The 25,903-nt window shown below is 35.5% G+C and overlaps 4 protein-coding genes across 5 annotated transcripts; all 4 read left to right on the top strand.

The window, feature by feature from the left end:
- The first annotated feature begins 15,952 nt into the window (after positions 1-15,952).
- LOC148546921 (cysteine-rich receptor-like protein kinase 25) lies at positions 15,953-17,170 on the top strand. Its single transcript, XM_088498402.1, has one exon. The coding sequence runs from the start codon at positions 16,039-16,041 to the stop codon at positions 16,897-16,899; it is 861 nt and encodes a 286-aa protein (XP_088354528.1). The 5' UTR covers positions 15,953-16,038; the 3' UTR covers positions 16,900-17,170.
- LOC148546920 (putative cysteine-rich receptor-like protein kinase 9) lies at positions 16,976-19,477 on the top strand. Its single transcript, XM_088499442.1, has 4 exons — positions 16,976-16,984; positions 17,357-18,143; positions 18,296-18,354; positions 19,029-19,477. Exons 1-4 carry the CDS (start codon positions 16,976-16,978, stop codon positions 19,344-19,346), a joined length of 1,173 nt encoding a protein of 390 aa, XP_088355568.1. The 3' UTR covers positions 19,347-19,477.
- A 37-nt stretch (positions 19,478-19,514) lies between these two features.
- LOC107616499 (cysteine-rich receptor-like protein kinase 10) lies at positions 19,515-22,884 on the top strand. 2 transcript variants are annotated; one of them, XM_088498395.1, is made up of 7 exons: positions 19,515-20,778; positions 20,866-21,006; positions 21,103-21,224; positions 21,320-21,530; positions 21,795-22,032; positions 22,170-22,317; positions 22,417-22,884. In XM_088498395.1, the coding sequence occupies exons 1-7, from the start codon at positions 19,935-19,937 to the stop codon at positions 22,738-22,740; spliced, it is 2,028 nt and encodes a 675-aa protein (XP_088354521.1). In that variant the 5' UTR covers positions 19,515-19,934; the 3' UTR covers positions 22,741-22,884. The 2 variants fall into 2 exon arrangements, with proteins under 2 accessions (XP_088354521.1, XP_088354520.1); XM_088498394.1 differs by having other exon boundaries at positions 19,795-21,006.
- Positions 22,885-23,242: 358 nt separating this feature from the next.
- On the top strand, positions 23,243-24,481 carry LOC107616123 (cysteine-rich receptor-like protein kinase 25). Its single transcript, XM_021112098.2, has 2 exons — positions 23,243-24,159; positions 24,244-24,481. Exons 1-2 carry the CDS (start codon positions 23,370-23,372, stop codon positions 24,255-24,257), a joined length of 804 nt encoding a protein of 267 aa, XP_020967757.2. The 5' UTR covers positions 23,243-23,369; the 3' UTR covers positions 24,258-24,481.
- Positions 24,482-25,903: the final 1,422 nt, after the last annotated feature.

Below are 25,903 nucleotides of genomic sequence, written 5' to 3'. Positions count from 1 at the left end.
GTGCTATTCTAAAAAAAATAAAAACATTATTTTATAAGATTATGTTATGTATATACTAAAATTATAGTCATTAAAGTTAGCTATTAATATAAAATAGATGTTAAAATATAATTAAATACATATTAAAAATAAATTAAACTATACATATATTTATACACAAATACATTAATACATGTTAGAATATAAATATATATTAAAAATAAAATAAATTTTATATATATTTATACATAAATACATTGATAACTAATTTTAATATAAGAATAATATTTTTATATTTTATAATAAATGATAGAGATTGCTGGCAACTAAGAACCTCTATGATAGACAAAGTGGCTAAGTAACTGAAAATGCCACAAAATTCTCAAGGTATGATTTGACTTATTAGTGAATTCTTTCCGTACAAACTTGATATGTTTAGCCTGTGAAAGACATACTATTCTATTAGGTTAAACAGCTTTGTGAAGCAAATTATGTTTGCAACATGGAAAAGGCAATCATGCAAAATGAGTTATACAACTATCATTATTATCATGAACGAGAAATCAATATCTCCATAAAGATAATTCTATATAGTTCTAGGCAAAAAATTATGCATCATTATCAAAAGTCCCAGATTTTTTTGGGTAAGGCAAGAATAAAAGGAGTTGATCAAACTCATGGAAATAATATCAAGTTACCAATATAATTCAACAATATTATTATTGTAGGGGCATGGTAATGAGTTTTCATTAGTTTTCTTGCATATTGCGAAAAAGCACTGATTTTTAATTCAAACAATCTAGAAATCAGACTTGCCCAAGCATTGCAGTTACCATCAAAATATCAAACAAAATGATAAGAGTAATGTTAGAGAATTATCAAAATTTATTATTTTTTATCAGTAATTAGTCATTAATATTTAAAATTATGGGTTAAAGTATGTTATTAAATTATTATACTAAAATAATCAGATTAATAACTAAAAGTGATGGCCAAACATAATAAATTATGATGTTGGTAAAGCTTAAATATGGTGGAGACGTAAACAACAGGCCAAAACCTGTTTCAGGCTAAAGACAGAGCAGCACAGCCAAACCTTGCATGCTGGGAGAGCTGAACCGGAAAGAAGGGCCAAGTGACAATGATGGTGGAGCCGTGGAGGACCGGAGGTGGAAGGAAAAAGAGAAAGCATACATTTTATATTTTGATGCAAGATTAGTAATTTATTTTGAAACTTTGTAAATGTTTAAAAAGGAAAATATAATAGAATTTCTAATTTCTTTTCTCTTTTCAGTGATCAATTATTGTGAGTTGGATTTTTTCTTTTCCTTTTTTTCTTTTTGGATAGGAGTATTCTTGTTCATAATAATAATTAAAGTATTATGATTCCGTTAAAATTTGACCAATTAAAAAATAATACTAGATATATATTTTTTTACTTTTAAAAAGTTATTGTTGAGTTTAGAAAACTTATATTTAATTAAATGATGATCAAATATTATTAAAATATTGATTAGAAAATTATTAAATAGGTTTACGTGTTTAAATTATTTTCTATGATTTGTTTGATGTTTTTGTTAGTATGCAGAAAAAATTAATTTCCTAACGGGCCAGAAAATGGAAGCTCGTTTTTTGTTTTTGTTACGGATCCGGCCCACGGACTCCACACCCAGAACGGTCCCGAACCCGGTTACCCTATTTGACCCGTCTCGCCCTTTTAGAAGGTTCAGAATCGGCCCACTAAGAGCTTCTAACCAACAATCAAATTTAAACGCCTCCCTTATCTTAACCAAATAAGATAAGATAAGAGAACGACCATCCCCTATATAAAGGGAGGCCCCAGGCTCCCTCAGGTACGATATTCATTCTACACACCATATACCTCTCAGATCCATTCTGACTTGAGCGTCGGAGTGTCTTTACAGGTACCACCCCCCATTGCTCCAGTCAAAGGATCCGACATCCGTCCCGACCCGCAAGATCTCCATCCATCTCTCAACCCGTACCGGCAACATCCTGTACAGTTTTCAAGCAAGTGAAAGCTCATCACATATTTAATTCAAGTGGTTGGAAGAAAAACCATCCAGGCCCATCATAAATTAAAGAAAGAAAGCAATTGACCCAAGTCTTTAAGCATGCTTCGGTTACCTACTTTCATGGACTAATGGATTTCAAATTTTAACTCAATTAAGTTCATGCCTTGGTAACTGAAAAGATAAAATTCAATTTGGTTAATTGCATGCATAAGTAACCGAAACTCAAAATTAAATTGAGTTTATTGTGCATTGAAAGCTTTGCCTCTTCTCTCTCCTCTCTCTTTGTATTCGGTCATGTCAATCATCAGAAAAGAAGAAGATAGAAGTTATTAGAAGAAAAGTGAAGTCACAAAGAAGCCTATAGAAGAAAGGCTATGAGGAAGGAAGATCTAAAGTAAGACATGACAAGATCTTTGCTATTGAAGGCAAGATTTTGAAAAGGAGCTTCAAGATCATCCATACTAAGAAAAGAAAGGATCCACCTCTATCAGAGAAGAAGATCTCAATTGCAAAAGTTCATTTCCATTTTTGTTCATCAAAGAAAGAAGATAGCCTCTAGAGCTACGCGTAGGAAGAAGCAAAAATGGAAGGAAAGAAGCGGCTCTGGGTCAGAAGATCATCAAGGGTCTGAATCCTTTCTTGGAGCCAAAGACAAGATCAAGGGTTCAGATTGAAGAAGCTTGATGAAAAGGGTTGAGAGAGGTACATGCATGTTGGTTTTTGGTTTTCCTCTCTCTTCTCTTTGTCCGAACTGAAGCTATTTTTGGTTGGAGAAGAAGTTGCTTGGTTGAACCGGTTTCAACCTTGGAAGCTTCCCCTTCTATATTAAGGGTGAACGGCCAAGGGTTGAGATCAAGGAGAGAAAGTGAAAGCACAGAGTTCTCATAGCTACCCGAGCTTCTTGAGTTCTTCTCCTTCAAAGATGTTCATTTTGTTTTCTTTTTCCTAGTATTGTCTATCTGAGTCTCATGGTGAAAAAGGCAAACATAGTGAGGTTTGTAAGAAAAAATCAGTGAGAGGAAAAAGGCAGTGATCAATATTAGAGAAAAATACATAGATGTCTCAGAGGTTCTTTATACATCTGTATGTTGTGTTTCATGATCCTGTGGGAATTCCCTTGCAAGTTGGGTTAGCACTTTGCGGTTAAAAGCTAGGTGTTGAGTCCTAGTCAAATTCAGATTGGGTGTAGAATCTAGATTTGTCCCTGATAGGAATGGGTAGTTCCTAGAAAAATATTGGTGTTTGTAATGTTGTGAAAAGATAGTGAAATTCCATCATTATTGTGATGGAGACTGGATGTAGGCCACATTGCACCTAGTGGCTGAACCAGGATATATCTGGTGTTAATTCTTCTTCCCTACTCCTTTCTCTGTTTCTGTTTACCAGGAGACAAAAACAAAAATATCTCTCAACTCGATATGAGACAAAACAAAAGTGTCTCTTAACTCGACACGAGACATAAAGCAGAAATATCTCCTAAAGTTCCTTTAAAAGTCAGAAATTAATTTTCAGTGAAAAGGGGCTAAGATTCAACCCCGCTTCTCTTAGCCACTGATTACCATCAATTGGTATCAGAGCTTGGTCTCAAAGAGATCAAGCTTTGCAGCTTGGAGAAAAGATCCTGATGGCAGTCAACAGTGGTTCAAATCTGGTGGCTTATACTCTGACAGAAGGACAGTCAAGCAATAGACCACCATTTTTCAATGGGAAGAACTACAGCTACTGAAAAGAAAGAATGAAGATTTTTGTTCAGTCTGTGGATTACAGGTTTTGGAAGATAATCATGGAAGGTCCACAATTTCCAACCACCACAGGAGCTGATGGAGTGGTGGTTCCCAAGGCTGAGGCCGATTGGAATGAAGATGACATAAAGAAAATAGAGCTCAATGCTAAAGCTGTCAACCTGCTCAACTGTGCTGTCAACTTCAAAGAATACCGACGGGTATCAAGATGCACAACATCAAAGAAAATCTGGGACAAGCTTTAAGTCACTCATAAAAGCACAACCCAAGTTAAAAGATCCAGAATAGACATGCTGAACAGAGACTACGAAATGTTATCAATGAAAGAAGGAAAAACAATTGATGAAATATTTGAAAGATTCAACATTATCATCACTGGTTTGGATGATATGGGAATCAGACATCCAGAATCTGTGGTTGTGAGGAGAATATTGAGATGTCTCACTAAAGAGTGGGAAACCAAGACTATAATAATAGCAGAAAGTAGTGGTATTGATGAAATGACCTATGATGATCTGAGAGAAAACTTGCTTGCTTTTGAAAACACTTATTTAAAGAGAGATACAAAAAAAAGAGTTGCTCTCAAATCAATCACTGAATCTCTGGATGATGAATCCAGTGAAAATTTATCTGACGATGACTTTTTTTGTTTGCTAAGAAATTCAGGAAAATGATGAAGTTGAAGGAATGAAACAAAGGAGGCAGTTCAAGGAAACCAAAGAGAAAAGAAACTGTAAAGAAACTGGACACTTCAAGTTTGATTGTCATAAACTGAAGAAGAAGGACAGACTAAAAAGAGAAAAGAGGAAAGGCCTCATGGCATCATGGGAAGAATTGGAGAATGATTCGGATGAAGAAGAGAAATCTGAAACCAAGTCCCAAACTTGTCTCATGGCCGACATAGTAAATGAGGTAATATTTCCTGAACCCTCAACTGAAGATTTTCATCTTATGATAGATCATCTCAATGGAAAAATCAGATACTTCTTAGATGAAAACTATGATCTTGAATCTCAAGTTACCATTCTAAAAGTAGAAAATAGTTTTCTCAAAGATAAATTAAGGGAAGCCAAAATTGCTGTTGATCTTGTTGAAGAAAACAAGAAATTAAAAGTTGAACTTAAGAGCTGTGAATATCATCATTCTATGATTACAAATCTAAATTATTTTGAGGAAAATTAGTGGCTGCATAAAGAGGTAAAAAGACTTAAAGAAGACCTAGCCAGCTTTACTCAAAGTTCTGAAAATTTAAATCAACTCTTGTCTAGTCAAAAACCTCTTTATGATAAAGCTGGTTTGGGTTTTCACAAATCTAAAAAATTTATTGAAAAATCTTCTTTTACCAACATGACATCCTCTTTGGATGACATAAGGTTTCAAAACCCAACAAGCTTTAAAAAACAGCAACACAAAAAATTTTGTAGATTATATAATCGGAATGGACATTTTCCTATTCAATGCTTCATAAGTGAAAGGATGATTGGAGATAAAGTTTACAAGATTATTTGTGATTATAATGGCTTGGGACAAAGGAGATGGTTTGACATTAAAGGATCCAAAAAGATTTGGATACCTAAGGTCACTTAAGTATTTTTGTAGGTTTGCGTAGCATCCAAAAGAAAGGACAACATGTGGTATATGGATAGTGGGTGGGAAGTCAACATTCTTCATCAAGCTTGATGAGTATGATGGAGATTTTGTTACTTTTAGTAACAATGGAAAGGGAAAGATAGTGGCCATAGGTAAAGTGGGTAAGAACTTCTCTTCTTTTATTAGTGATGTTTTGCTTGTTGACGGATTAAAGCACAATCTACTAAGTATTAGCCAATTGCGTGATCTTGGATATTTGGTTATTTTTAGAAAATTGGATTGCTTAGTTATTTGTGAAAAATCCGGTGATATTTTGTTTGAAGCAAAAAGATGTAATAATGTGTATGGATTAACTCTAGAGAATTTAAAGGATAAAAAAGTAACTTGTTTTACCTCTCTTGAATTTGAAAAATGGCTTTGGCATAAGAAATTGGGACATACAAGCATGTACCAAATTTCTAAGCTTGTTAAAAAGAATTTAGTTAGAGGAATTCCAAATATTAAATTTGATAAAGATATTACTTGTGATGCTTGTCAACTAGGCAAACAAGTAAGATCATCTTTTAAACCCAAAGATGGAATTTTCACTAAAAGGCCATTGGAAATCATATATATTGATCTTTTTGGTCCTACTAGAACACAAAGTTTGGGAGGAAAACATTATAGTTTGGTAGTGGTGGATGATTACTCTAGATTTTGTTGGGTTCTTTTCTTAACTCACAAAAATGATACGTTCTATGCTTTTTCCTCTCTTTGCAAAAAGATCCAAAATGAAAAAGATTTAAAAATTGCCCACTTGAGAAGTGATCATGGAAAGAAATTAAATTTGAAAACCAAGATTTTGAACATTTTTGTGATGAATTTGGAATAGCACATAACTTTTCATACCCAAGAACACCTCAACAAAATGGGATTGTGGAAAGAAGGAATAGAAACCTTCAAGAAATGACTAGGGCAATGCTTTGTGAAAATGATGTTCCAAAGTTTTTGTGGGCTGAAACTGTAAACACAGCTTGTTATATTCTAAATAGAACCATCATTAGAAAAGGTTTAAAGAAAACTCCATATGAGCTTTGGAAAGGAACTCCACCTAATCTTAAGTAATTTCATATTTTTGGATGCAAATGTTTTGTGCTTAACAATAAAGAAAATTTTAGAAAATTTGATCCAAAATCTTATGAAGGAATGTTTGTTGGATACTCCACCACTAGCAAAGCGTTTAGGGTTTACCTCAAAGAACATAGAACAATTGAGGAATCCATACACATGTCTTTTTGTGATTCTAACTCTATTCCAAGTGCTGTGTTAGATGATGATGCAGGTAGTGAAACTGATGTGAACCAATAAGCCAATCAAGAAAATCTCAAATCTGTCCTAGTTGTTGAATCTGTCCATCCAGAAACTTCTCTTCAAAATGAAAGAGACATTTCTGTTTTGTCTCCTAAACAAGCTAGAGAATCCAGAACAGAGTTGCCTACTAAAACTCGTCAAGGCAGAACCTTTCCTCAAATGCTACGTGAATGGAAATTTCTGAAGGATTACCCTCATGAATTCATTATTGGAGATCCTTCACAAGGCATAACCACTAGATCCTCAAGCAAGAAGCAAATAGAACCAAGCAATGTTGCCTTCTTGTCCCAATTGGAACCTCTTAATGTGAAGCAAGCTCTTGAAGATCCATCATGGGTTAAAGCCATGGAAGAAGAGCTATCACAGTTTGATAAGAATGAGGTTTGGACCCTTGTACCGAATCCCTATGGTAAAAAGGTAACCGGTACAAAATGGATTTTCAAAAATAAATTGGGTGAGGATGGTAGTGTTTTTCGTAACAAGGCTAGACTAGTGGCCCAAGGTTACAATCAAGAGGAACGTATTGATTTTGATGAGTTATTTACTCCAGTAGCAAGAATGGAAGCAATTAGGTTGCTTCTTGCCTATGCTGTCCACAAGGGCTTTAAAATATTTCAAATGGATGTCAAATGTGTTTTTCTTAATGGTTTTATAGATAGGGAAGTATTTGTGGCTCAAACTCCCGATTTTGAAAGTAAAAAGTTTCCAAATTATGTTTTTAAACTATCAAAGGCCCTTTATGGTCTTAGGCAAGCTTCTAGAGCTTGGTATGAAAAGTTTAGTGCCTTCTTGTTGGAAAATAATTTTTAAAGGGGTGCCACTGATACTACTTTGTTTATAAAAGAATCTAATGATGATATCTTGCTTTCTCAAGTTTATGTGGATGACATTGTGTTTGGATCGGCCAATGAATCCTTGTGTGAAGAGTTTGGAAAACTAATTACTAGTGAGTTTGAAATGAGTTTGATAGGAGAATTAACTTTCTTTCTTGGTCTTCAAATCAAACAAACTCTTAGTGGTATTTTTATTCACCAAGGAAAATATTCCAAAGAGTTAATCAAGAAATTTGGCCTAGAAAACTCCAAACCAATGGGAACTCCTATGCATCCAAACACTAAACTTGACAAGGATGAAAATGGCAAAGATGTGGATGAAACAAGGTATAGAGGAATGATAGGATCACTTATGTATCTTACATCCTCTAAGCCGGATATTGCTCAAAGTGTGGGTGTGTGTTCTAGATTTCAACCTCACCCAAAAGAATCCCATCTTTTGGCCGTCAAAAGAATCATTAGATATATTAAGGACACATGTGATCTTGGCTTATGGTATCCTAAATCTAATGAGTTTTGTGCAGTAGGATTTTGTGATGCAGATTACGCGAGAGACCGAGTGGATAGAAGAAGCACATCCGAAATGTGTTGTTTCCTTGGAAGTTCACTTAACATGTGGTCAAGCAAGAAGCAAGCCATTGTTGCTTTATCCACGGCTGAAGTCGAATACATATCCGCGGCTGCTTGTTGCTCTCAACTTTTATGGCTTAAAACTCAATTGGAAGATTACAAATTGAAAATTAATAGTATACCTTTGTTTTGTGATAATATAAGTGCAATAAATATTTCAAAAAATCCTGTATTGCACTCTAGAACCAAGCACATTGAGGTTTGATATCACTTTATTAGGGGACATGTGCAAAAAGGTACTATTGATATCCAACTTGTAAAATCTGAAGAGCAACTTGCTGACATTTTCACTAAATCTCTGTGTGAAGACAGATTTTGTTCATTAAGAAACAATTTAGGGATGATGGATTGAAGTTCTGTTGAAAAAATGTGATTTTCATGCCTCTGTGTGTTTTTGTCTCGTAGGTAACAGGGAGACAAATCTGGGCAAGTGATGAACAAGCCATTAAATAGGGGGAGACTGAAATCTGGTACCTTGGACCCAAGCCCGTTCAACCGCCTTAAGCCCACTCTGTGATACTGGCTCATTATTTTTGGTATCATAAATTTATTATTTTTTAAATAGTTTATTTTAAGAAGGTTTTCACATCATATCTTCTAAAAGGGGAGTTTTGTCAAATAAAATCTTTTTCCTATAACTTCTTCCACTTCTCAAGGAAAGGTCGTCTTTTCAATGATTCTTTTTTATTTTTATATTCCTTATTGAAAGCCGTTTTCATTCAATGCTGTTTACTTTAAATGAGATATCTTCCACTAAGCATTTATGATGGTGTAACCTCTCTCCACCTTCCACTCTCTTCGGCACTCTCTTCATCTTCTCTTTCTCCATTTTACTTCCTTCAACATGAGAAAGAAACTTCCTATCCGTAGAAGCACCCGTACCCCCATTCTTAAAAATCTTCCATCATCCAAAGGACCTCAATCCCACACTCACATACACATTCACTCTCACTCATCCTCTTCACCTTCTTCCCATTCCACTGGTTCTATGAGGAGAAAAGTCATTCATCCAAGGGCTTCAACGCGTAAGGAAGTGGGATCATCACAAAAGAAGGATGCAAAAGAAAAGGAGCCTTTTCCCGAAGAGGAAGAACATTCCCTTCCTCGTCCCTCTCCACTACGGCGCTCCACCCCTCATCCTTCAAGCCATTCTCAATGTTCCAAATGGCCTAGCCTTCATGACACCCGAGAACCATTAAACCTTGACTCTTTGGATTTCAAGAATAAATATGGTAAAAGCCACTCTCACTTTGACCCTAACTGCTTTATATCCTGTGCAGCTTATGAGTTTCATTCCCAAGTTTTGGTAAACCGCCCCTTATGTACATCATTTGTTGTTAATCTGGAAAATCTTGTTGAGAAAGGAATTGATTTTACATCATATTTTCATGATTTAAAATGGACTCCCATTTTTAAAATCTGAAAACCTATTTATCCAATCTTGGTTCGTGAGTTCTATGCAAACTTGATTTTTCATGATGTTGAACTCTATTCTTACATGAAAAAGGTTCATCTTTCTCTGAAAAATGAAACCATAAGAACTGCATTATGATATCAAGATGATGGAGTCAGGGCTTATATGTCTGGAAAATACGATGTCCATGTTGGTATTTCACTTCAAGAAGCTCAGGCTCGGGTTTGTGAAAACTTTTCTTCTCTAGATGGTACAAATTTAACTCATAAGGCTCTTGGTCCTGTTCGAGCTCTGTTGCATCAGATCATCACCCACATCATCATGCCACAAAGTGGCTCCTTTCAAAGGGTGACCATTTGTGATACTCTTATTTTATATGCCATTTTGAATTTTGCTCCTATCTCTTTTTCATATCTACTGATTAGGCATATGTGGACTGTGTCCATAGTGACAAAAAGTGCAATATGTCCTATGGCATATTTTTGACATGCATCTTTGAGTACTTCCAAGTTGATCTAAGTAATGAGCCAGTAGAGAATCGGGTTTCTACTATCAAAGGTGGGGGAGTTCCCAAGTTAGCTAAAGGGAAAAGGCAAAGAGTTCAAAGGCATCAGTGTTCACTGATAGTGAAGATGAAATTTTTCCCGTGTTGAAACCTCTGACAAGTCTCGATTCTCAGAAATAGTAAAGGATGTCCTCACTGAGTTCTCCAATATGTCCAATCTGATAGTTAAATCATACAAAGAGACTAGAAAGTAAGCCTTTGAGAATGAAAAATCCTGGACAAAGTACCATGGAAAGGTGAATTTGCTTATCAAGCACTTGGAGACTGTTGACAAGGACACGGCCAATTCCGAAGAAGAAGGAGATCTTCTTGATTCTGATGTCAACTTGTCTGATGCCTAAGATTTGATTTCTACTGTTTCTTCCTATAGACTCACTTTGTTTTGCTACATTGGGACTTAGTTTCATTTGAACTATTTTATTTTGGGATGACTGTAACTAAATACTTTGATATTATTTATGTTTTAAATGTTATGGACTGCATTGTTTCTCTCTATGTTTTTGTAGGGTCCCTCCTTAATGACAAAAAGGGGAGAAAAAGATTGGCTGAATTGAAACTGAAATTAAAACTACTAACTAACTGCTGTTGCTGGTTGTTTTGTGCTCTGCTTAAGCTGCTGGATGCTCTGTTTAATGCTCTGTTTCATTATTTTTATGGTCTATTTTGCTCTGATCTAATTCTCTGTGTCATGGTCATATGCTGTGTTGTGATCTGATTCGGTCTTGAGCATTGAACTGTTTGATAAAATTATTTGCTCAAATCTATCTTGGGCTGCTTAGCTAATAGAGCTTTATTAATCCTGTTTTATTTGGTTTCATGTGCATTCCCTTGTGAAACTCAGGTCTTGTTTAAAGGTTTCATTTCTTGAAAATCTTTTAAGCATCTTTTAGGAACTGTTAAAGATTGTATTGTGAATATTTTGTTAGAAACAGGATAATCAAAGCACACATTTAGGGGGAACATATTGAACAAAAGAAAGGGGGAGGACTCGGTCAAAACCATCAACGGGAAGTTCTCTAAATCCTAATCCTTTCAATTCAGTTTGAAAAACTTATATTTAATTGAAATGATGATCAAACATTATTAAAATATTGATTATGAAATTATTAAATAGGTTTAAGTGTTTAAATTATTTCCTGTGATTTGTTTGATGTTTTTGTTAGTATGCAGGAAAAATTAATTTCCTAATGGGCCAGAAAATGGAAGCCCGTTTTTGGTTTTCAAGCAAGTGAAAGCTCATCACATATTTAATTCAAGTGGCTGGAAGAAAAACCAAACTAGCCCAAAACCATCCAGGCCCATCATAAATTAAAGAAAGAAAGCAATTGACCCAAGTCTTCAAGCATGCTTCGGTTACCTACTTCCATGGACTAATGGATTTTAAATTTTAACTCAATTAAGTTCATGCCTTGGTAACTGAAAAGAAAAAAATTAATTTGGTTAATTGCATATATAGGTAACCGAAACTCAAAATTAAATTGAGTTTATTGTGCATTGAAAGCTTTGTCTCTTCTCTCTCCTCTCTCTTTGTATTTGATCATGTCAATCATCAGGAAAGAAGAAGATAGAAGTTATCAGAAGAAAAGTGAAGTCACAAAGAAGCCTATGAAAGAAAGGCTATGAGGAAGGAAGGTCTAAAGTAAGGCATGGCAAGGTCTTTGCCATTGAAGGTAAGATTTTGAAGAAGAGCTTCAAGATTCTCCATACCAAGAAAAGAAAGGATCTGCCTCTGTCAGAGAAGAAGATCTCAGTTGCAAAAGTTCATTTCCATTTTTGTTCATCAAAGAAAGAAGATAGCCTCTGGAGCTACGCATACGAAGAAGCAAAAATGGAAGGAAAGAAGCGGCTCTGGGTCAGAAGATCATCAAGGGTCTGAATCCTTTCTTGGAGCCAAAGACAAGATCAAGGGTTCAGATTGAAGGAGCTTGATGAAAAGGGTTGAGAGAGGTACATGCATGTTGGTTTTTAGTTTTCCTCTCTCTTCTCTTTGTCCACCCAAAACTGTTTTTGGTTGGAGAAGAAGTTGCTTGGTTGAACCGGTTTCAACCTTGGAAGCTTCCCCTTCTATATTAGGATTTTTTATTTATATAAATTAATTAATTATATTAATTACCTATTTCTGGAATTTGTAGCGTTTTTACGAAAATGCGTAACATTTCACATTTCGTTTACACTGTAAATGAATTGAACTTACACGTATTTCGTTTACTGTATAAATGAAATACGGTAGACGACACGACACATGTATATTTCATTTACAGTGTAAACAAAATACGCGTAAGTTCAATTCGTTTACAATGTAAACGAAATGTGTGGAACAATAATTCATTTACTGTGTAAACGAAATACAATAGGACAAAGTTGCAGCAACTATAAAAGGGTGTGAAACCCATTGTATTCTTCACAACAAGTTCACATCCTCCGCCTAAACCTTTTCTAAACCATTCATAATGTCTAATAGTAGTGTATATTTGGTTGTGTGTGTATCCCAATTGCCTAATGAGGAACGGGGATAACAGGGTCATGTTTGAGTGTGAGAATCCAATGCTGCTGCGCACATAGCAAGTTGCCTCGTTGTCGGAGCTGAAGAGTCTGATATTGAGGCACCTCTGTCCCGGCGACATGCCACATGGCGTTCAGCCTGTTAATCTCCGAATCGTCCGCCATAATGTTCAACTGAGCCGCCGGTTTGGTCAAACAAAGATAAAATGGATAAAAAATGTAAGGTAAAGAGTAAACTTTGACTTCTAGAACTATGAACGAAACCCCTTAAATAGGCGTCCCTGAGCCTATTTCGTTTACACTGTAAATGAAATAGGGACGTTGCAGAACATGTATGCACATGTCATAGGACACCGCCCATTTTTAACCTTATTTCGTTTACTGTGTAAACGAAATATGCATAAGTTTAATTCGTTTACACTGTAAACGAAATGTGACATGTTACGCATTTTCATAAAAACGCTACAAATTACGAAAATCGGTAATTAATATAATTAATTAATTTATATAAATAAAAAATCCTTTATATTAAGGGTAAACGGCCAAGGGTTGAGATCAAGGAGAGAAAGTGAAAAAGGCAAACATGGTGAAGTTTGTAAGAAAAAGCTAGTGAGAGGAAAAAGACAGTGATCAATATTAGAGAAAAAGTCATAGATGTCTCAGAATTTCTTTGTACTTCTGTATGTTGTGTTTCATGATCCTGTGGGGATTTCCTTACAAGTTGGGTTAGCACTTTGCGGTTAAAAGCTAGGTGTTGAGTCCTAGTCAAATTCAGATTGGGTGTAGAATCTAGATTTGTCCCTGATAGAAGTGGGTAGTTCCTAGGAAAATATTGGTGTTTGTAATGTTGTGAAAACACAATGAAATTTCATCATTGTTGTGATGGAGATTGGATGTAGGCCACATTGCACCTAGTGGCTGAACTAGCCAACCAGGATATATCTGGTGTTAATTCTTCTTCCCTACTCCTTTCTCTGTTTTTGTTTACCAGGAGACAAAAACAAAAATATCTCTCAACTCAGTACGGGACAAAACAAAAGTGTCTCTCAACTCGACACGAGACGAAAAGCAGAAATATCTCCTGAAATTCCTTTAAAAGTCAGAAATTAATTTTCAATGAAAGGGGGCTAAGATTCAACCCCCTTCTCTTAACCACTTATTACCATCAGTTATATACTTATATTACATAATATATTACGCGCATGTGTTTGTGTTATTTGATATATTTTTAATATATTTTATTTTTTAATGTGTATTTTATATATCTAATTATTTATTATTTTTTTTATATACTTGTGATAGAAGAGACGACTTGTTTTTCTTTTATAAAATAAGAAAAAGTCTAGAAAATTAACTACAATATATAAATCAATTTAAGTCAACTTTCTTTTTTTTAGTTTTGAAATTCAAAAAATTAGAGTAGTGGATTTTTTTCATAACATATATTTTTCAATTAGTTAGTTACACTTCTAATTAGTTTTCTAATGAAACCGATAAAATAATAATGGATATTAGGTAGTATATGGAAAAGGATTTTTTTTTTTTTTGGGTAAAAAGTGAAACTGAATAAAAACGAAAAATTTTCATTAAATTTGTAGAGAATATGTATATTGTATATGACAATTTTTTTTTTTCATTTTTCTATTAGATAAAAAAGAAATTTGCTCTTCATTTAAAAGTTACAATGCACGTAACATTACCTATGTAAAGTTTGAGAATCAAGTTACTATATAGTTCAGTCATTCAGTGTCCATTAGCAAGGATTATTGAGCAGGCAAAGTGGTTAATATATCAACATTTGAAATGCATGCAGTGCATATAAAATGCTGAATTATATCAAATTTTTGTTGCACTTGAAACTTGAAATCAAGGAACAGTAGGGAGGGACACTAACAACCAACATTTACTTAGGAATTTTGCCGCTGATTTGTTCAGTAGTAGCTAGCGTGAGTATTTATTGTACACGAAGATGAAAATGAAGGGGTTTGATGTTCGAGTTGTTAAGCACTTATAATTGACTATAATAAATTTTAACCAATCAATCTCTAGCTTGTTGGGAAGAATATGTTAGATATTTGCTTTGTCTCGACTTCGCTCGCACGTGCTTTAATGTTGTTCAGAAAATGAATGAGAATGACGAAAGAGATGCGAGTGCATGCATGGTAGAAATGAGCCCATATAACCTTAATTATTCGTAATTGAAACGAACCTAATAAGGTCAACTCTTTTCGAAGACTATAAACTATCACAACAACAAACGCACAGAGAGCGTTAACAAACAAACAAGCTAGCAAGCATGGCTATTAGGATCCAGATCCCCTTCACCCTTCTCTGTCTCCGTGCTCCTCAACTGTGCAACTACTAGTCGAATTTTTATGGTTAAATTGAAGGGTCAACGTCCCGTCTCCCTGCTGTATTCATTTTGTGCTTTTATTTCCACCCAACAGAAGGAAATACTAGGGGTGAGCACAGCGGGTATCCGATTATCCGTTCGAACCGAATCAATTAAATTAGTTCTGAGTAACTGGGTCTAACCCGAACCAAATCGATGGTTTTTGTTAGTGATTGGTTCGGGTATCGATTTTAGAGGTGCGGAACCCAAACCAACCCGCGAACCCGATCATATATTAATTAAATAACAAAAAATAAAAAAAATATATATGGCTTTTCCATTAGACAATGATTATACATTATTAATATGTTTGGATTTTAATGAATTTAATTCTTAATGTATTTGGTGTTTAACATATTTGGATTATTTCTATTGATGTTACATGTTTATTGTACTTGTTGAATTTTTAAGATAAAAATTTGGTTTTTTTTTATGAATTTTAAAGTCATCGGGTACCTAATTACCCGAACCGAACCAATCCGTTCTTAATCGGTTTGGTTTGATTCGGGTACATATACAAAAAAATGCAAATCCGAACCAAACCAAACCAATTATATTTTGATCGGTTCGATTCTAATTTCACCATAAACCCGAACCAAACCGACCCGTACTTATCTCTAAGAAATACCATTTTAATAAGTCACTTATTGAAATAGATTCTCTCAATTTTATTTTTTAATTAAGAATATAAAATATAATTTTTAATTTTTTAAATATTTGTTTATATTTTTTATCCAATTTATAAAATATAATAAAATCATACTTTATTTTTTTAATTGAGGAAAAAATTGAGAATACAATCCCACCACTTCTCTGTACAGATAACGAAAGAGACGTTACTAGCTGTAATAACAAACAAGGTTGACCTGGCGGCTTCCTTGACTAGCTTTGTCACAGAAATTTCTCTTCAAAGACTATAAACTACTACTACTACCACATAACACAACACATCCTTCCTCTTTCCCGAAACTGGCGAAACATAAACAAATCCATAAAACAATAATCATGGGTTGGAATTGGATGAAGATCACCTTCAACCTTGTCTCGGTATCACTCTCCCTGCTGCTGCTCCTCAATTTTGCAACCACCGCTAAAGCACAAGGTCCCACTTATCTCTACAATATTTGTTCAGACAACAAGACCACTCCCAACAGCCTCTTCAAAAAGGACCTTAACGACCTCTTCTCATCCCTCTCTTCCAAAGCCACCGCCAACGCTCAATTCTTCAACACCACCGTCCCTGCCACAAACTCCAACGACACGGTCTACGGTCTCTTCATGTGCAGGGGCGACTTATCCTCTTGCGGGCAGTGCGTGGTCAACGCCACACAGAAGCTTTCATCCGATGCAGATTGTTCCTTATCAAAACGAGCCATCATTTGGTACGACGAGTGCATGGTTTGGTATTCCAATAACCGCTCTATCTTGTCCACAATGTTCACGAGGCCCGGCGTTTACCTCTCCAACACGGGGAATGTCTCCAACCAGGAAAGCTTCATGAAGTTGTTGTTCAGAACCATGAATGAAACGGCGAAAGAAGCAGCCAAGTCCCCGGTTCTTGAAAAGAAGTACGCTACAGGGCAAGCCAACATATCTGGTTTCCAGAACCTTTATTGTATGGCTCAGTGTACCGATAACCTCACACCACGAGACTGTGCCAGCTGTCTAACTGAAGCCATAACCGAATTAACCCCTTGCTGTGGAGGAAAGCAGGGAGGGAGGGTTCTATTCCCCAGCTGTTTCGTTCGGTATGAGTTGTACCCTTTCTATCGCTCTAATACTTTGGCTCCTTCGCCTTCACCAGGACCACGAGGATTTGTTCCAGCCACACGATATTCGTATAATGATTCAAAAGATACGGAGTAGGGGTGGCAATTCATACCCTACCTGCGGGTATTCAATCCGGTCCAACCCGTTCGGACAGGGTAAGTTATCCTAGGGTATGGTCCGGGTATGCCTGCGGGTAGGGTAGAGTACGGGTTTAGAGTGTACCCTATCCTACCCTACCCGCATCTCAAATATATAACACATATTTTATAAAAATTAGGTATATAGTGAATAAAGTGAGAGTTGAACCTACAATTTCTCTTATGTAATGACTTACAATAAGTGAACAACCACTAAATTAGTTAGTTAATTTAATAATTTAAGTATTAATTTGTTATTTTTTATGTTATTAATATGTATAAAATTTGAAATAATTGAATTTTATATTTACTTTAAAAACTTTTGATATATCTGCAGGTAGGGTAGGGTAGGATTTAGAATTTTAAGGTGCGGGTAGGATTAGGGTTGAGAGATTCTCAACCCACGGGTAGAATAGAGTAAAGTTTTAACAGAACTTTCAACCCGCGGATCCAAACCCTATCCTACCCTACCCATTGCCAGCCCAAATACGGAGGATCCTGTTTATCTTAATTGCACTTGCTCGAGTAACAATAAAGCCTCAGACTCCGATAAGGACTTCCAGTTACATATCCGCACCCTCCTCGATTCCTTGTATTCCAACGCCACCAGCGGTAACTTGTTTAAGAAGGTGGAAGCAGGTATAGTGTCTGGGCTCTTCATGTGCCGTGGTGACCTTCCGTCCCGCCTCTGCTCACAGTGCGTGGTCCTTGCAAAAGATCGAATTTGGTCCAACTGCCGCTTCTCCAAAGAGGCTGTTATTTGGTACAGTCACTGCTTGCTTCGCTATTCCGAAGCAGATATCCGCTCGACGTATATAGCAAGTCCTTTGTTTAGCGAGTTCAACATGACCAGCAGCTTCATTTCTACCCAGCAGCAAAACTTCTTCAATACTCTATCTGGTATTTTACTTAGATTGACCAACCTCACAGGTGACAATGGTAACCGATATTTGACAGATAAATCAAAATTGAATCCCTTTCAAACTCTTTACACTCTGGCTCAGTGTACGCCAGATCTCTCCAGCGATGACTGCACAAACTGTCTCCGTGATGTGATTGGATCAGCAATACCATGGGCTCGTTTGGGAAGTGTCGGTGGAAGAGTTCTATGTCCTAGCTGCACTCTTAGGTTTCAATTATTCCAATTTTACAGAGCTGATGATGATGCTCCACCTCCTGAGCTGCCTGGTCCTTCTGCTACAGGTGAATGCTCACTAAAATCTTTTCTTATGAATGCAACTATATTTGATGTACTGTCTACAATAAAATTACTCATTCCCATTTATTATTAATGTATATATATATAATGACTATGTATTTAGCATTTTTGTTATCAATACCTTTCTTCTTTAAAGGGCAGAGGCTCTGTGAGATGTACATGCTGATTGAACCTTCTCACCACGTTGCGCTACAGGTGGGGAGTAATATGGTCAAATAAAAAAAAGTCTAGGGTCAGTAATTTTTATATTTGTGGCCATTATTTAACTATAAAAAAAAGTGAATAATTTTTTATCATTGAATATAATTTCACACTATTAAAAATACTATTGATAGTCAATTGATAGTTACAAAACATAAAAATTGCTGGCCTTTAACACTCTCAGTCAAATATATATCCTCTGGGTCAAATATATATCCTATTGAAAGAGTTAGAAATATTCTAGTCTAATCCATTATTTAAGATTATCTTGATCTTATAGCTGGAACCCAAAGAGAAAATAAATTAGGGATAAACTTATTTAGGACACAAACAGAATTTTATTATGACATGTTAAATTCTTTCGTTAAAAAGACAAAATTTTATTAAATTATTAGACTAAAAGATTGAATTGATAGTTAAATGATGATCAAAAATAATTATTTTTTATGATTTCATAATATTTCTTTTTATAAAACTTTAGGGGTATAAAAGGAACCCAAAATTTATTCAGATAAAATTACCCACACTATAAATATTAAAGACAAAAACTAAATGTTAACCCTCTTTCAATATATTTTCAATCAAATGACTTAGATTTCCCAAAAATAAATAGAAAAAAAAAGAGTAGATGATTTATATAATGATTGTGGGAGGTTACTGTGTTACAGGTTTGGAGACAATGGAGGGATAACATATCATTAAGTATATTAGACCCAAATATTAAAAATAACTATTCAGAAATTGAAGTCCTTAAGTGCATTCGAATTGGTTTATTATGTGTTCAACAAGATCCTGATGCAAGACCAACAATGGCATCCGTTGTTACATATCTTAGCAGCCATTCAATTGAGTTGCCACTTCCACAAGAACCTGCATTTTTCATGGACAAAAAGATGGATCAAAGAGCAGCTGCACAGGAATCAAGTTCTAGTTCACATCCACTTTCACAAAATGAAATGTCTATAAGTAACTTTCTTCCTAGATAATAGTATTTAACTTTTGACTAACGTTCTGTGCAACTAATTGCCATTGCTGTTAGTTTAAAATTAAGACAAGATTTCAATTATACTTTGGAGCTTGTATGGACTGGGGGATCAAATTATGATATCTTTTGTTATTCCTTAGTGTGTTGTTGATTATATATTTTGATCCTTAAATTTAAACAAAGAATTCATGCTACAAAGTAACTAGATTGGTATGAATATAGCTTTAATTAGGGACTATGCAACTAAGGGACTAGCCAATTATGTTCTGTTTACGTGTGTTTCTAACACAAGAATAGTGAGATTGTATATAGGGAGATTTTTGTAGTTAAGTTGAAGGAGTCAACCATACAAGAGTAGAAGGACATACCATTCCAATAAGCAATTACCCACTTTTCCGGGCAGAAAACAAAAGAGTTGCTGTAATAAATAACAAGGTTGACCTGTCAGCTTGCTTGACCTGCTTTCTTCTCCTCCTCTTGTATCTTGCTCACACCTACACAGAAAAATCCTGATTCTTCACACACTATAACTACTCCTACCGCATAACATAACACAATACAACACATCCTTCTATTCTGAAATAATAGCATGGGTTGGAATTGGATGAGGATCACCTTCAACCTTGTCCCAGTATCACTCTCCCTGCTGCTGCTCCTCAATTTTGCAACCACCGCTAAAGCGCAAGGTCCCACTTATCTTTACAATATTTGTTCAGACAACAAGACCACTCCCAACAGCCTCTTCAAAAAGGATCTCAACACCCTCTTCTCATCTCTCTCTTCCAACGCCACCGCCAACGCTGAATTCTTCAACACCACCGTCCCTGCCACAAACTCCAACGACACGGCCTACGGTCTCTTCATGTGCAGGGGCGACTTATCCTCTTGCGGTCAGTGCGTGGTCAACGCCACGCAGAAGCTTTCATCCGATGCAAATTGTTCCTTATCAAAACGAGCCATCATTTGGTACGACGAGTGCATGGTTTGGTATTCCAATAACCGCTCTATCTTGTCCACAATGTTCACGAGGCCCGGCGTTTACCTCTCCAACACGGGGAATGTCTCCAACCAGGAAAGCTTCATGAAGTTGTTGTTCAGAACCATGAATGAAACGGCGAAAGAAGCAGCCAAGTCCCCTGTTCTTGAAAAGAAGTACGCTACAAGGCAAGCCAACATATCTGGTTTTCAGAACCTTTATTGTATGGCTCAGTGTACCGATAACCTCACACCACGAGACTGTGCCAGCTGTCTAACTGAAGCCATAACTGAATTAACGCCCTGCTGTGGAGGAAAGCAGGGAGGGAGGGTTCTATTCCCCAGCTGTTTCGTTCGGTATGAGTTGTACCCTTTCTATAATGCTTTGGCTCCTTCGCCTTCTCCGTCGGCAGGGATAGTTCCTCCTCCACCTGCAACTAATTCATCTAATTCCGGAGGTAATTTAGTTCTGATATCTTATGCTTTCTTAGGAGTTAGGACCTTGCATTTTGGTATCTGTCATTACTTTCATTTTGGAAATGCAGGAAGTAGTGGACTATCATCCGGGACTATTGTTGCAATTGTGGTTCCAATTGCAGTGGCTGTGCTACTGTTTGTTGCGGGCGTTTGTTTCTTAATTAGAAGAAGAGCAAGGAAGAAGCATGACTCTGCACAAGATCCACAAAGTGAGGATATACCTTTTTTGGTTCTTTCAAGCTTTGCAAACTCTGCTGTGTTGTAATTCGAATCTCATAGACATACTATTTTTGTTCTGTTCTTAGCTGTGACCGAGATCTCTAGCATTGATTCGTTGAGATTCGATTTGAGTACAATTGAAGCAGCCACAAAGAAATTCTCTCAAGATAACAAGCTTGGAGAAGGTGGATTTGGTGAGGTTTACAAGGTATGGTGTTATTAAGCTCTTTTTCTACAATGAAAGCATGATTATATCTGTGCAGGTGTAGGTACTAACTGGATACGTTTATGTGTAAAATTCAGGGCTTGCTTCCAAGTGGACAAGAAGTAGCTGTTAAGAGGCTCTCTAAAGGATCTGTACAAGGTGGAGAAGAATTCAAGAATGAAGTAGAGCTGGTTGCCAAGCTTCAACATAGATATCTAGTCAGGCTTTTGGGATTTTGCTTGCAAGGAGAAGAGAAGATACTTGTATATGAATATGTACCCAACAAAAGCTTGGACTACATTCTTTTCGGTAGGCTCATCACATTACTCTTCACAGTTCATTATTATACTGTACAATTTCATGGTTTGTTTTTATTGAAGTTTTCTATGACATATCAGCTTCGTTATATGAGAGAAACTGAGAATAATTGATATCATATTATCTAGTATTCATTGACCGTGAGAAAATTGTATTTGGTTTTATTATTTTGAGGTGTTTTAGTATTTTGCTTAGCTGCTTCACTTTCTTCACACGAGCATTTTCTTATGAATGAAATCCATCTTTACTTTGCAGATCCTGAGAAACAAGGATTGTTGGATTGGACAAGACGATACAAGATTATTGGAGGCATTGCTCGAGGAATTCAATATCTCCATGAAGATTCTAGACTTAAAATCATACATCGTGATCTTAAACCTAGCAACATATTGTTGGATGAAGATATGAATCCAAAAATTGCAGATTTTGGTATGGCAAGGTTATTTGCTGTTGATCAAACTCAAGGAAATACTAGCAGGATTGTTGGGACATAGTAAGTTGGAGTTTTCATTATCTTGCACTATGAATTTTCAAACAATCTAGTACCAGAATACTGGTAGTTTGAATCAAACAAAAATAGAAGAGCATTGCCACTTTTGTCATGTTATTAATGTTTCAAATGTGTTTTAGTGGCTACATGTCCCCGGAATATGCGATGCGCGGAGAGTTCTCGGTTAAGTCTGATGTATACAGTTTTGGAGTCCTTGTTTTGGAGATTATAAGTGGCAAGAAGATAAGCTCTTTCTATGAAACAGATGCTGATGACCTAGTGAGCTATGTGAGTAGAGAAAATATTATGGTTTGGGTTTGGTCCTACTTGATTTACTCATTTGTATATATCATAACATAACAAATGCTTGATGAAAATTTGATATAGGCTTGGAAACTTTGGAAGGAAGGGACACCCTTGGAATTGATGGATCCCACGTTGAGAAAATCTTATACTCCAAATGAAGTTATGAGATGCATCCATATTGGTTTACTCTGTGTCCAAGAAGATCCAGCAGATAGACCTACAATGGCAACAATAATGCTTATGCTGGATAGTTATTCTGTTACTCTACCAGTACCTAATCAGCCAGCATTTGTCGTGCACAGCGGAACTGATTCAAACATGCTGCAATTCAGTGAACCTACAACCAATGTATCAGTGCAAACTTCTGTCAATGAGATGTCGGTTAGCGAAATGGATCCTAGATAAGATTGAATTGTTCCACGAGGCTTTGAAAATTTTGTATATTCTTATACATATTCTCTGGACTTTCTTTATTAAGGTTAAAGTTCAAATTATTGTAACGCTTTGTGGTTGCTTATTTTTCAATATGAAAAAGTACTTTTTTGCTTATCAAGAGAATACAAATATGTGACGTGAAGATAAGATGATCAAGAATTCTGCACCTATAAAGGGTATCCACTCATTTGCTGATGCAATACAGTTAAGCCATCAAAATTGACTAAAAACTTAAACCATTACTATCTTCTGTTGCTATTCTTTCCTATTAATAATTTAACAGGTCTAATTGGTTATTTTCTGCAAAACTAAACTCTGATTTGCGCTCCAATCTTTTCTCTCCACCAATACGCAAAATATTTCATATTTCTTTTATTTTAATGCTGTTTATTTAAAAAGTCCATCATCTTCCTTAATTCAATGTGACTATTTGTATTTATATATTCAATCATCTTCAACCCCTAGTGGCTGTCCTTGTCTACATTACTATACATGATAAAAAAAAATAATACATTCTAAAGAAAAAGTTAACATTTTGGAAAATTGCAAAAATTACACTCTTTCAATATCCTTTCTGCAGAAGAAGAAAGACCACAAACATGGCTTCTTCCAATTACTGTGTAATTTCCTCTGTTTTCCTCTTCCTCTTTAGATTCCTATTCTTTCCAACCGAAGCAGTTCCACTTTACAGTTCTCATTGCTGCACAGACTCTCTCAAATTCGAACCAAACAGAACCTTCCAAACCAACCTCAACCTCCTCCTCTCTTCACTTACTTCCAACGCCACAGAAGGCAGCCATTTCTACAGGACAAGAGTTGGCAGCACCGCTCCTAACGCTGTCACCGGCCTCTTCCTCTGCCGAGGCGACACACTCTCCGCAGCTTGCCACGACTGCGTAGCGGCCGCAGCCACCGAGATCAAACGGAGGTGCCCAGTTGAGAAAGAGGCCATAATATGGTACGACATATGCATGCTACGTTACTCCAACCAATCGATCCTGAACAACATAGTACCAGGAGTGGACTTATTCGATGCAAAGAACGTGTCTGTGAAAGAGCTTAAACGGTTCAACGAGTTGCTGGCTAATTTGTTAAACGGTCTTGCATCCAAAGCTGCAAATTCCATGGAGGATAATAAGTTTGCAACAGGGGAAGTAAACCTCACAAGCACAGAGACTCTTTATGGATTGGTGCAGTGTACTCCTGATTTGTCCTTGTTTGATTGCAACATGTGTTTCAGCAGCGCCATTGCTTCTGTTCCGAATTGCTGTGATGGAAAACGAGGAGCGAGGGTGTTGCTTCCAGGCTGCAATATTAGATATGAGGTCTACCCTTTTTACAATAGCACCAAATCACTGACTCCATCGGTTCTTCAATCTCGCCATTCAGGTATAGTAGTCGCGTGTTGTTGTGCTGTTTGCATACTCATTAATAGTTATGGATTTGAATTCTTTGTGGTTTTGTTTGGCACAGGAAGGAAGTGTTGAAGTATTTCTAGCATTTGTTATTCCAATTGTTGCTGCTATGGTGCTGTTTACTTTTGGTATATATTCTGCCATGCGAAAGCAAGGAAGAGATGTGATACAATTGTGGAAGAAAACGGTGATATATAGCTAATAACTATAAGATATTTCTTCAATTGCTTAGTTGGTTAGTTAGGGTTGTAACTGTTTTCCTTTTGAGGTTGAATGAAAACAGAATTTTTCTGGGACATAGACTGCACTTGCTCTTGAAGATGATTGCAGTGGGAATTGTCATAAGTGAATGATTAATGTGTTAAGATGATCATGCTACTTCTACCTTCGGAAATTCAAGAATGGATTTCCTTCTTTATCAAAAGTTACCGAAGTTGCAAACAAAAATGGCAAACATAATTAGAAATGAAATATTTTTTTTTTGGTGACCGAAATAAATTAAACAAAGAAAAACAAAACAAACAAAATAAGGAACTGCCTAAATAGAGGGACAGTCCCGTTCAAGACTACTCTTAAACTCCTTCCAAGGGGAAAGAAGCTCCACATGCGAAAGTTGTAACTTCATCGCCATCTTTGCCATAGTATCTGCCACCGTGTTTGCATCTCTCATAATCAAACGAAAGTCAACCCGCCAATTCCAATGCATGATATCTTCAAATTGAAATATAATCGCCAATCTTATCTCTTGGTATTTGTTCATAATTGCTTAACAAATTTAAATGATTTCTTCTAAATTTTAAATTTTATTTTAAAAAATAAAATATAATTTTTTATTATTTAATAAAAAATTATATTTTATTTATTAGAGTAAAAATTTAATATATATATATATATATATATAATTGTAAAATTTTTTATTTTTAAAAGGTAAGTAATATTTTTAAAAAGATAAAAATTTAGGTGAAGTTAACTTTATATAAAGTTGATATTTTAAAATTATTAAATAAAAATTTAATCAAATCAATCAAATTATCTGATAATTTTCAAATATCAACTTCGTAAAATGGACTGCAGCTGAGTTTTCACCTTTTAAAAATTGAATGCTGTGAATTGCAAGTACGAGGAGGCGTAGGGACACACGTTGGATTACATAATTGTGTTCATCTATGTTGTCATCAGTGTCCAAATCTTTGGGCATTATTTGATTTTGCCACCTGGTCTCTAATTCTAATCTTTGTTTAGATTTTTGGGCTAGAGTTTCCATTCCCAATGCGCCTAGTTCGATTATCATGTAAACAATAAATAAATAAATGTACACGAAGTAAAAGCAAACCTCATTTTGATGAAAATAGTTAGTTTTTTTAGTAATACTACAAAATCAACATAACTTATTATTTATAGTTAGTAGTTGATCAATAAATTTAAAAGTATTCAATTATTTATTAAAAATATGATATTAAATGATTAGACTAAAAATATTAGTTAATATAAATTAAAATTATTAATTCTTAATTTTTTTCATTTTTTTCATCTTTATTTATTAAGTTAAAGTATTGAGTTATATATTTTCACCATATATGTTACTCTAATTTTTAGGTTCACTTTTATATCTTTTACAATTTTGTATATATACAAACTTGAAAATATATTCTATACATGTAATTAATTAATTATTTTTCAGCAACTTGTTAAAAGATTAAGAAAAAAATATTGTGTTA

Source organism: Arachis ipaensis, chromosome B9, assembly GCF_059453495.1.
Source record: "Arachis ipaensis isolate K30076 ecotype BB chromosome B9, ASM5945349v1, whole genome shotgun sequence".
NCBI classification, from domain to species: Eukaryota; Viridiplantae; Streptophyta; class Magnoliopsida; order Fabales; family Fabaceae; genus Arachis; species Arachis ipaensis.
This window is presented reverse-complemented; position numbering and strand designations above follow the sequence as displayed.

Excerpts from the sequence above, each read along its gene's own strand:
- LOC107616499 (XM_088498394.1), top strand. The coding sequence starts at position 19,935 with ATGGGTTGGAATTGGATGAGGATCACCTTCAACCTTGTCCCAGTATCA. Across the intron at positions 21,225-21,319 it reads GATTTGGTGAGGTTTACAAG|GGCTTGCTTCCAAGTGGACA; the intron begins GTATGGTGTTAT and ends TGTAAAATTCAG. Across the intron at positions 21,531-21,794 it reads CTTGGACTACATTCTTTTCG|ATCCTGAGAAACAAGGATTG; the intron begins GTAGGCTCATCA and ends TTTACTTTGCAG.
- LOC148546921 (XM_088498402.1), top strand. The coding sequence starts at position 16,039 with ATGGGTTGGAATTGGATGAAGATCACCTTCAACCTTGTCTCGGTATCA.
- LOC107616123 (XM_021112098.2), top strand. The coding sequence starts at position 23,370 with ATGGCTTCTTCCAATTACTGTGTAATTTCCTCTGTTTTCCTCTTCCTC.
- LOC148546920 (XM_088499442.1), top strand. Across the intron at positions 18,144-18,295 it reads GCCTGGTCCTTCTGCTACAG|GGCAGAGGCTCTGTGAGATG; the intron begins GTGAATGCTCAC and ends TCTTCTTTAAAG. Across the intron at positions 18,355-19,028 it reads CTCACCACGTTGCGCTACAG|GTTTGGAGACAATGGAGGGA; the intron begins GTGGGGAGTAAT and ends ACTGTGTTACAG.